The sequence below is a fragment of the Neophocaena asiaeorientalis genome, unplaced genomic scaffold, assembly GCF_003031525.2.
Source record: "Neophocaena asiaeorientalis asiaeorientalis breed wild unplaced genomic scaffold, Neophocaena_asiaeorientalis_V1.1 scaffold1247, whole genome shotgun sequence".
Classification (NCBI taxonomy): domain Eukaryota; kingdom Metazoa; phylum Chordata; class Mammalia; order Artiodactyla; family Phocoenidae; genus Neophocaena; species Neophocaena asiaeorientalis.
In genome coordinates, this window is record NW_020174329.1 from 150,880 (window position 1) to 161,867 (window position 10,988).

Consider the following 10,988-nt stretch of genomic DNA (forward strand, 5'->3'; position numbering starts at 1 on the left):
AGGAAAAATGGGAGGGCAGGGCCAGCTCCTTCCCCTCGGCAGGCGGGGGCTCAGCCTGCCGTCTCCTTCGGGGAAGGCCTGCTCGCGGTGGGAGGTAGACGCCGGTCTCGGAATCAGGGATGCGGGGGTCCAAACTGTGCCCCGTGTCGGGGCGCGCTTCATCACCCCTTCCCCTGGCCCTGCAAGCTGACCGGGGCGGGCAGCCTCTTTTCCCCCCTTCCTTGTCCCCTCCGCTGCTGCGCCCCAGGAGGAGAGGCAGCTAGCTTGGAGGAGACCAAATGCTGGGTCAAAGACGGACAGCGGGTGAGGGGGACCACCCCAGGATTTTGCGGGGGAGACCATCAATAGAGGCAGCGATGTGGAGGACAGGGGTAGGAAGGGATCTTGGGCCCCTGGCATCCCCCTTCCCCCCGTAGTCTTGCAGGGATCCCCCAGGAACCCTGGGGCCCCAAGGTCACTGAGCCACCCCCCTCCCCAGACTAGTGGTACAGAGAGAGGGAGCTGCTCATTTCCAAAGACGTTTTCTCCCCCTGGAATCTGGATACTTTCCCTGGGGAGCTGCTACAAGAAAAGGGCTCTGCTAACAGATTCCCGTGCAGATAAGTTGGCATTTAAAAGAGAAAGGGACACTGCCCTCCTTTGAAGGGTGCATTGAGGAGACAGCCCCACCCATCCTCTGGTCAGGAGGCTCCTGGGGCCCCGGGGAGCCTGGGTGCCCCAGCCTGGGGCGCACCCTCCCAGGGCCCCGCCCGACTAGTAACACTCTTCTCTCCTTTGCAGAAGACCGGAGCCTGGCTGAAGAGAAGGGGCTGTGCTGTCAGAACCCCGACTGCATGGACAAGGGGCGGGCGGCTAAGGTAGGGTGGCCGGAGGGCCTGGGAGCAGCTGGGGGCAGAGGGGACAGGGCTCTAACTGCACTCTCTGTCCAGGCCCGGAAATCCACAGGGCCCTGGCAGGGGTGCAGCTGGCCTGGCTACAGGGTCGTGTGGGTTCAGGGGTGGGCAGGGCCACAGGGTGGCTGGCTTAGGAGGCAGAGGGGCTGACCCCAGTTCAGAAACAGTGGAGCGGGGGGGGGGGACTTCTGCAAGGGCAGCTGGAGCAGGGGTGCCCCAGAGCCCTTTCCTGCACTGCAGTCCTTACAGCCCTGAGGTGACAGGAGCTGCCGCTCTATGTCACAGATGAGGAAACTGAGAATCAGCAAGAAGGGACACCCCCCCTCCCGCCCTCCACCAAGGTTCCATTCCAGTGCCCAACGGGCACTCTTCCTGGGGCACCAGGCCACTCTTCAGGCCTGGGCATGGGTCAGGGACACTTTGGGACTTTGTGATAGTGACTATGGGCCTGGGGATGACAAAGGGAAGAAGGGACCAACTGGTCGTGGAGTGTCAGGACTTGGGAGCTACGAGTGGACAAAACAAGAGGGATAAGGATAGCAGTGATGGCGGGGCACTTCTGCCTGGTTTGTGCTGGGCTCTGTGCCTTCTGTGCTGTGGCAGCTCTGCTGGGAAGGTGTCGGTCATTGCCCTGTTTTCCAGATGAAGATACCAAGGTTCAGAGAGGTCCTGTGACTTGGAGGAAGCCCCACAGCTCAGGAGAGACCGAGCAAGGGTTTGAACCCAGGTTTGGCCCTTCCCAGCACGCATTTGAGTGACAATAGTTGTAACTGCCACAACTCACTGTGGGCACTGAGGACTCTGTCTCCTCCCTCTGGCCTTCTGACATCTGTCCTGTCATTATTCTCATTTATAGTTGAGAGGTAGCAGCCCACCTAAGAACACATCGCTAGGATGTGGTAGAGCTGAGATTGGAACCCAGAACCCAGATCTGTATGGTGCCAGAGCCCTGTTTCTAACCACTGTGTAGCTCAGCTCTGCCAGCTGCAGGAAATTAAAAATGCCACCCTGTTACCCCCCTCCATCCAGACACACGCGCTTACATTCTGCACAGGAAGACCACGGTTAGAAGGAACGTGGAGGACTGTTCCGCGGGCAGGGAGAGGAGGGGGAGGCTTCCAGTTGCCGTGGTCACCAGGCAAGGGGGTGGCTGTGATGTCAGATGCAATCTGCTGGCACGGATGGTGCCTGGCATCGGGGCTCTGGTGTTGGCTGGTTGCCTCTCCCCCATATGGGGGCTCCTGGCAACAAACTGGCCTCAGTTATCCTCAGTTACATCCTGCCAGGGGCCTGCGAAGCCTTGGGCCCTCTGCCTGACCCGCAGGGATGACAAAGGGGGCCAGGCCACACTGTTGCAGCCTCTCCTGTGGGCAGCTGCTCCTCCTGGGGAGGGCCCACAAGCTGCCGCAGGAAGGGCGAGGGGTGAGGCCTGTGCGATGAGAGCTGGTGTCAGAGCATGTGTGGGCCCTCTGCAGCTTCCAGGTCCCAGCCCTGGGCTGCCTGCAACTCAGCATGGCTGACATTGGCATCAGCAGCCAGAGGGTCACCCAGCATGCAGGGGGAGAGCCCAAGTCCTATCACTGGTGGGACCCACCCTGGGACAAATGACACAGACTTGGGGGACAAGGATGCCTGAGCCATCAGAGGGAGAAGGGCTAGTCAGGGAGGACATCCCGGAGGAGGTGACCTCTGGTGGAAGTGAAAACGTGGATAGGCAGAGCAGAAGGCAAGGGCCCTCCAGGAAGGGGGGACTGCCACAGGCAGAAGTGCAGAGGCAGGAAAGAAGGGGTGGGAGGCAGGTCTTGCCAAGGGTATGAGCAGGCTGGAGCAGAGGGTGAGAGGAGGTGAGTGACACCCAGGTTTGGTGAGAAGGAGGAGAGAAGAATATCCTATTGTTGTCTTCTATTTTCTGGCCACACCGTGTGGCACGTAGGATCTTAGTTCCCCGACCAGAGATCGAACCCGTGCCCCCTGCAGTGGAAGCGCGGTGTCCCAACCACTGGACCCCCAGGGAAGTTCCAGAATATCCTATTGTTAGTGATAATAATAAGCAGCAGGCAGGTTGTTGGGCCCTCATGCTTGTCTCACTGAACCCTCGAGGGAACCTCAGAAGAAATGCATTATTATTATTCCCACGTGAAACATAAGGAAACTGAGGCTCAGAGAGATGGAAGAACTTGCCCACATCACACAGCATGACTGGCACAGCTCGGCCTGGAGTGAGACGGAGAGCATCGTTCTCCCTCTCCTCCCCAGCCATTCGAGGAACGGCTAGCAGGATGTGACTAGCTTTCTGAAGGAGATGACGTCATTTATTCATTCACCAAATCAGCTTTAAGCACCTGCTGTGCCAGGCCTGGTTCTAGGCCCTGGAGATCTCCAGGGAACAAAGGTTCTGCCCTCCTGGAGCTGCATCCCAGCCCCACTGGAAGGAGGAGGGAAGTGAGGACTTGGGTTTGTCAAACTGGCCCCCCAGGCTACCCTGAAGGGCCACCTTCCAACAGGGCTGGACCCTTCCACTTCCGGGACCACCCTTGAGGGTTTTTTTGTTTGTTTGTTCGTTTATTTATTTATATTTTTGGCTGCGTTGGGTCTTTGTTGTGTGCGCACGGGCTTTCTCTAGTTGAGGTGAGCAGGGGCTACTCCTCATTGCGGTGCGCAGGCTTCTTATTGCGGTGGCTTCTCTTGTTGCGGAACCTGGGCTCTAGGTGCGTGGGCTTCAGCAGTTGTGGCACGTGGGCTCAGTAGTTGTGGCTCGCGGGCTCTAGAACTCAGGCTCAGTAGTTGTGGCGCACGGGCTTAGTTGCTCCATGGCATGTAGGATCTTCCCGGACCAGGGCTCAAACCCGTGTCCCCTGCATTGGCAGGCGGGTTCTTAACCACTGCACCACCAGGGAAGCCCTACCCTTGAGGTTTTATTTGAGCCTCTCCTGGGTGCTGGGGCTTTTGAGATAAATCAGCCACCTCACCCCTACCTCCTGTCCCTGGAGTTCACTCTAGAGGGATGGGGATAACCAGGATGGGCTTCCTGGAGGAGGCTGCTGGTGTCCAGAGAAATGAGGGGGTATTGAGCTGGAAGAAAGCTGAGTGAGCCAGGAGGCTTTCTGAGGATGTAAGGAGCGAGCAGGGCTGAGGAGGGGCTGGGGAAAGGGAGGCAAAGCTGAAGAGGGAACACCCTGATGTCCAGGTGAGGTGTCTGGATTACCTGCCTTGGGGATGACCGGAGGGAAGGTGTGTCCCTACCCTTCCCCAGGATGAAGATGTATAGAGTAGCCCACACCTGGGAGCTCCAGGGTCACAGCCCACCCCTTTCCCGCTGCATGACCCTGGGCAAGTCACTACACCTCTTTGAGCCTCAGTTTCCTCATCTGGAAACTGAGGCTTCTCAAACTGCAGCAAGGGTGAAAGAGGGCTTCCGTGCCAACTGCTTAGCACACTGTGGCTTCCTGCAGGTGTTCAAGAGGGTGCTATCTGCAACCACGTGTCCATCTTCCTTGCAGGGGGAGAGAAACCCCTAGACTTCGTGCGTGTCCTCCTTCCCCTCCCTGAGATCTGAGACCTTGGGTTCCATCCCAGACCCCAGCCAACCCCACCCAGCCAGACAAATGCTTATTGCACGTCTGTCCGGTTCCCAGGGCAGGTGTCCTGTCGGGGAGACGGAGGAAGTGTTTGCTCCCTCTGTCCCAGGGTGCCGGGTGATGACACGGTGGGTGACCCCGCCCTGCTGCAAGTTAACCACGGGGCAGAGTCTGGGCTCCCTTGAGCTGGGCACTCTGATGAAAGTCTGTACAGGGCGCCTCGGGTCACAAGGGGACATGGAGGAGGGCTGACACTGGCCTAGGGGACCACATTTGAGGGGACAGAAGACTTGGGGGTGTTTATCCTGGAGATGGGACCCTAGGGCATCATCCTTAAATGTATTAGTTCTAGCAGCCGCCATTTACTCAGCACCTACTGTGTGCCAGGCCCTGCTTTAGTGCCTCACCACAGGGACCTCATCTAGTCCTCACCCGCACCCTGTGCAGTAGGGACCACCCCATCTCCATTTTAGAGACAAGGCACTGAGAAACAGGGAGGTGCGATGACTTGCCCAGGCAAGGCCAGAACTCAACCAGGTCTGTCTGTCCTCAGAGCCTACCATGTCTAAGGAACTGTCAGGAGGAAAGGGAGGTGAGTTTTTCTGCGTGGGTCCCAAGGGGCCTGGCAGGGAGGTGAGCTTTGGTTCAGTATAGGCAAGAGTTTCCAACGGCTGAAGCTGTTCCCTGATGTATAGACAGTGAGTACCCCACCCCTAGAAGTATTTAAGCGGAGAGAGTGGAGATTCAAGTTGATGACTTCAGAGCTCTTTTCCAGCTTAACAGTGGGCTGTGAGGTGGCAGGGATGAGTCGGGAGGGTGGTGTGTGTGTCTAGGGGAGGGGTTGTCAGATGAAGACCAGTGGCCACAGGGCAGAGGAAGGGGTGGATCTGAGGTCCTTGTGGAGAAAGAATGGGCAGGATGTAGTGAATAATGGGATAGGGAGTGACCTATTCTCCTGGGCAATGCTTTGGGGGGTAAGAGGTGGGAGGCCAGCCAGGGTGCCCTTGAGAATGGCCAGATTCTGGGGATCTCTGGAGGTGGCTGGTCTGTGGAGATGCTAGTCAGCTGTAGACAGGGGGCAGTCCAGTGTGCAGCTGGAGAATGGGGCAGGACCAGAGGAGCAATGCAAGGGGAATTTGGGGGCGTTGGCTAAGTAATTTGGAGGGGAGAAGGTGAAGGCCTGGTGTGCCCAAGAGGCAGAGACAGAGGACCCACCTCATGCTACCTGGCGGACATGAGCTGCTCTGGTGTGGACCAGCCCCAGAAAGGTCAGTGCTGACAAGGAGGGTAGCTCCCATTAGGAGGGGGCTCCAGCAGCCTGGAGGCCCAGGCCTGGTGAGGGGCCTGACGGAGGTGGTCTAGAATTGGCAAAATGCAGGTAGGCCTTAACCCAGAGGCTCCCGCGGGGGTCCCAGTCCAACCACGCCCATCTGCTAGTAGGGAAGCGGGGAGGTGTGCCTGGGGCTGGGTGGCCTGCCTTCTCAGTGGGATCCCTGTGTCCCCGGACACTATCTCCACCTCCAGTCCAGAGGGCAGAGTTATTCTAAACTCAAGATGCTGGGAACCACCAAAGGGCGGAATGGCCCCCTTTTTCAGGACCTGCTAGGCGTGGGCCAGGAAAAAAGAGGGAGGCACGGAGCAAGGCGGGCCCGTTTCTCAGGCGCCGTGGAGGGCGCCGTTCAGAATCCAGCGGAAGCGAGCCTGGCTTGGGGCGATTCCCGGGACGGGCTGGGCCTGCGGGTCCCCCCCACCCCCGCCTGGACCCCGGGGGGCAGCGTCCCACCGCGGGCCCTAGGCGGGGGTGGGCGAGCTCGGGTCTCAAGCCCAGGTTAAAGACTACAGACTTTGAACTTTCCGCAGGTCTGTAAAGGGCAGCCCCCTCGGAAACAGTGACAAGCGCCTCCTCCCCTCTGTCCACAGCGCGGACCCTAGATTAGCTCCAAGCGCCGGCCGGCCCTCCTGCCACCAGCCTGGGCCGCCGGGTGGGGCGCCGGGCCCTTCCCGGGACTGCAGACCCTCCCCCGTCCCAGCCGGGCGCGCCGATGGTACGTCCCGGCCCGCCCAGGTGGTAGCGCCCGCGCCGGCCTACCGTAATTCCCCTACGCCCAGCGCCCCTAGCCGGCGCAGAGCGGACCGAGCCCGCCGGGCGGCTCCGGTCCCCCTCTGCCTGCGGGCCCGTCGGACTCTGGCAGCCTTGGCCCGAGCCCCAGCCACTGGGGAGGAGAACCTTGTCCCTAGGTGAGTCTCACGGGGAAGCTGGGGTCCGGACGGGGGTGGGTCCGGGCGCCAAGACTCTCCCTGAATGAATGGACAGAACCCTGGGTGGAGGGTCCCGCACAGTCCTAGGCCAGCAGGTGGGTGTCGATGGGCGCCACTGGCCCTGCCTCCGCTTACTTGAGGGTGGAATGGGCTCCAGCGCCCGCCTCCACAGTGACTCTAGGGTGCGGTCGGCTGGGAGACGTGGTCGTGAGGAGTCTGCAGGGCCCCAGCCCTGGTGTGAGGGCTGCTGGTGGGGCGAGGGCATCTGAAGGGGCTTTGGCGCGGCTTGGTTGGGCGGTTTCGGCGACCTTGCCCCATCTGGGCGTCCGAGTCGGTCCCAGGCGGAAAGCCCTCTCGAGGCCGGCAGGGGGCGCGAGAGTCTGCACCTCAGGCAGCCTGGGCCAAGCCTGGCCCCCGCTAGGGGGAAGGGCAGAGGGACAGGACCCATGAAGCCAGGAGAGGCCCTGGCCCACCTTGATGAAAGACTGAGCACTTGGAGGCCCAGGGGGCCCGGGGCCCCACAGATTCCTCCATTGCCTTCCCCAGGTTTGGGGGGCTCTAGGAGGATCTCACTATTTCTCTGCCCCTTTGCCAGAGTCCAGACACACAATGGGACCCAGCAGCCATCCCTAGATAGAAAATTCTAGAGAACTGGCCAGTGCCCTCTTCACACAGGTGGGGAAGGGCAGAGGGGTAGATGGGCCCCAGAAGCAGGTCTCCCGCAGCCCAGGCCTGTGCTTTCTGCCCCACTCCTTCCCAAGGAGCCTTTTGTGTGGCTCTGAAGAAAGAGGCGCCAGGAGAAGGGCACAGGCTGCCACGCCGGGGTCCTGGCTCCAGGATCTGGCACATCTGTGCAGGGACTGGGCAGGAGGTGAAGTTCATGAACCACAGCCTTTCCTTCTCCCCCTAGCACCGACCAGTCCCAGCTGTTCAGCTCCCTGGGGAGGAAGGGGCCTTGCTGGCTTCTGCAGCTGGTGCAGTAGGGCTGGCCTGCAGAGAGGTGCTCTACACCCCTGCCGTCTGCCCTGCATAGGGCAGGGCCTTAGGGCAGGCTCTGCATCCGGGTGGACCCCAGAACCCGAGGATGAGGGGTGAGGCCGAGGCCTAGGGGAAGGGAGGAGCCAGTTGGGCCGCTGGGAGCAGGAGAGCAGCCTGGCAGAGCTGGCTCCCCACTGGCCGACGTGCCCACGTGTGCGGCCTCCGCCCCTGGATTTCCAAGGTACCAGATGGGGCCCTGGGGCTGGTAGTCTCCCAGGGGAGCTTAGCTCGGATAGGGAGACCCTGGGCAGGGGTATCCCCCTGGCCAGGGAGCCCCAACTCCTGGTTCTAGGCCAGTCTTCTGTGGACAGAGCACAGAACTGGCTCCAGACCTTGGCCCAGACCTGTGACCTCTCCTAGACAAGGAGCTCCCTCTCCCACTGCAGACCAGGCTGGGGCCCCAGCCCACTGTGGGGGAGGGGATGCCCACAGGCCTCTGCTTTTCTGGGGCTGGGGAGGTGGTGCTGGGCGGGAGTGGGAGGGGGGCTCCTGCCTTGGCGACTCCATTATTCATCAGCCCCAGCATCTGGTTTCTGGGTATCAGTTTCAACAAGCCAGTCCTGACTCATGAGCCTGGAGCTGCGGCTGGGCTGGGGAGGGGCCCCCTCCCCAGGGAGTCAGGGGCCGGGACCTTTTGGGCCTGCGCATGGGCCATTTCAGCTCTCTTGTGTAGAGAGGAGGTGGGGACCTCAGAGACTGCTGAGGCCTCCTCCCTCCCCTGGTGCAAGGGCCTGGGGTGCCTTTCCTCCCCTGCTCTGCAGGTTCCTTGACCCTGCACTCTTGGCTCTGGGGCAACAGGGCCCTGGCTTTCTAAGGAGCAGCCCCAGCCCTGGATGGAGGACCCAAGCAGGAGCATGATTCAGGGTGGCCAGAACCTGGTCACTCAGGTGACCTCTGGTGACCTGTCCTGGCCGAGCCCTGATGGTCTCCACTTGATGCAACCTGGTTACCCCAGGCCAGTGGGCTTGGGGATCTGCCCTGTCCCCAAGGGGGTGGACCTCAAGGCCCTGCTGCCCAAACCACCACTTGGCTGGCCTTCATGTCCCCATGCCTTCCCTGTGCCTGAGGCACATGGGTAGTGGTTCAGTGGGCATCTGCTGTTAGTACAAGTCACTTTACCTTTCCGAACCTCAGTTTCTTTGTCTGTTGAATGGGGGTAGTACCAGTGTTTCCTCCTTATGGTCTTTTAGAAGAGTGAACAGGACTTGGCACAGGCCTGGGCACTTGGGACTGCTCAGTGGCTGGCCACGGGGGGCAGCAGTAGGGGCAGGGGGCGTGTGCAACTCCTCCAAGCTTTGAGGTGGAAACGGACCTGCCTGGGGCCAGCAAGCCAAGGTCATGGATGCTAGGAGGAAGGAGAGAACCTGTGGACAGGCAGTGGGGAAAGCTTTGTTGACTGTTGGCCACAGAAAGGGACATCCTGGCCAAGACCTTTCAGGCCCCGGTGGCCTTCTCTGGCACGAAGCCCCTTCCTCCGCTTTCATTCATCCATTTATCATCTAGTCTGCACGGAGCACCTACGGTGGCCAGGACTATTCTAAGTGCCGAGGATGAAGCATGGGCCAGACAGCCAAGACTCCTGGCCACTGGAGAGGATAGTCTAGCAGGGAAAAGTGATAATCAAGAAGTGAACAAAGAAATAAAATAATTTCAGGTAGCAATAGCTGCTTCGGAGGAAATAATTCAATGTAAGGGGTTTGAGAGTTCCAGGGTAAGGGGCTATTTATTTTGAGAGAAGGGTGAAGGCCTCCTTGGGAGGTAGCAGTTAAGGTGGGGCCCAGTGCCAGCTGTTGGAAGATCAGGGGCACATTGTGTCCCAGACAGAGAATGCAGAGGTGCAGGCTCTGAGCTTGGTGGGTTGTAGGGATGAAGGAATCCAGCACGGCGGACCACCCTGTGGAACTGGCCAGACGGCACGGTAGGAGCCAGGCCACGGTTGGGATTTTATTTTAAGCAAGATGGGAAGCCACAGGAGGGTTTGTGGGGGAGTGAAATGATCAGGCTTTAGTTTACAAGAGATCTGCCAGTGGTGTGGACAGGGGGATGGCTCAGGATTTGGGAGCAGAGGGGGTCCTGGAAAGCTCCTGGCCCGAATAAATTGCTGCTCTCTCACCCTCTTTCCACCCAGAACCAGATTGAGGGGGAGCTGACTAGGGGATGGGGGGGCTGATGACAGCATGTCCCCCTCCCCCATGGGTCCTGGGGAGTTCCCCAGGGAGGCCATTCCAGAACCTCAGAGTCAAAAGTCTGGGTGTCAGTCCTGCCTGTGGACTTTTCCCTCGCTTTATCCGCCACGCGATGAATGAAGATAACAGTGCCCGCCTCCGCCTCCCGGGAATGAGTGTAAAAGCGCTTTGACAACCTACAGTGGGGACCCCGGCACCCCAATCCTGGTCGGCGTCCTCGCCAGTCTCCGATGAGCGCCCCCTGGCGGTAGGGCACCCGGAAGCTCCCGCGCGGCCCCTGGGCCGGAGGGACCAGCCCGCAGCAGCAGGGAGGGGCCTCACAGAAAGCTGAGTTGGGCTGCGGGGTTTTCCGCGACACCCCCGTCTCACTGTGCTCCTGGAGGCTCCCCAAGGACTACCCTCTCCGCCCCGCGCGCCTGCCTTCCGCCCGCCGCCTCCACCTGTGGTCACTGGCGCCCCTCTGCTCCTCTGCCAGCACCACTGGCCTGGGCAGTGGGAGCGGGGGTCCCCCGGGCTCAGGCTCTGAGCCGGGGATCGCTTGGATTGTGGGCGGGCACTAAGAGGACCCTCAGGAGGGCCTCTGAGCGCCGGCTGTGGCTGAGGCGGGGAAGTCAGTGGTCAGAGCAGAGACAGATGTCCTCGGGGCTGGACAGGGAGCGGGGGTCTGAGGACCCGGAGAGGGATGTGTCCCTGGTCCGGTCCCCCCTTTTCTGCCTCCAGCATTAAGGGAGCTCCCTCAGGGGAGGGGGAAGAGGTCCCCCGGGCTGAGGCTCTGGGGCGGGGGTCCCCAGGGCTGGGGGGAAGGGACCGAGATGCCCTTTCGGCCGGGAGGGATCTCCTGTGCCCCAGCCGTTTGCGTTGGGGTCGGGATGGAGGTCTGAGCAGAGTGGGGCGCCCGCGGGACTGGGCGGGGGCCGGGATTCCGCAGTCAAGGCGAGGGCGTTTGTCGGCGGCGGGCCCCCTGCCCCCAGCATCCAAGGAGTTCCCCTGGAGGAAGGAGGAGGTCCGGGAGGGACCCTCTGAGCCCGGGACCT

General features: G+C 60.9%; 1 protein-coding gene across 3 annotated transcripts in view; it reads left to right on the forward strand.

The window, feature by feature from the left end:
• The first annotated feature begins 767 nt into the window (after nucleotides 1-767).
• Nucleotides 768-10,988, forward strand: part of PLEKHG5 (pleckstrin homology and RhoGEF domain containing G5) — a 27,034-nt gene continuing 16,813 nt past the window's right edge. For 2 of the 3 annotated variants that reach the window (XM_024756132.1, XM_024756131.1), the window contains exon 1: nucleotides 786-857. In XM_024756132.1, coding sequence (XP_024611900.1) covers nucleotides 834-857 — 24 coding nt within the window. In that variant the 5' untranslated portion in view covers nucleotides 786-833. Of the gene's footprint in view, nucleotides 858-1,535; nucleotides 1,621-10,988 lie in introns of all 3 variants that reach the window. The other variant, XM_024756134.1, reaches the window with a different exon arrangement.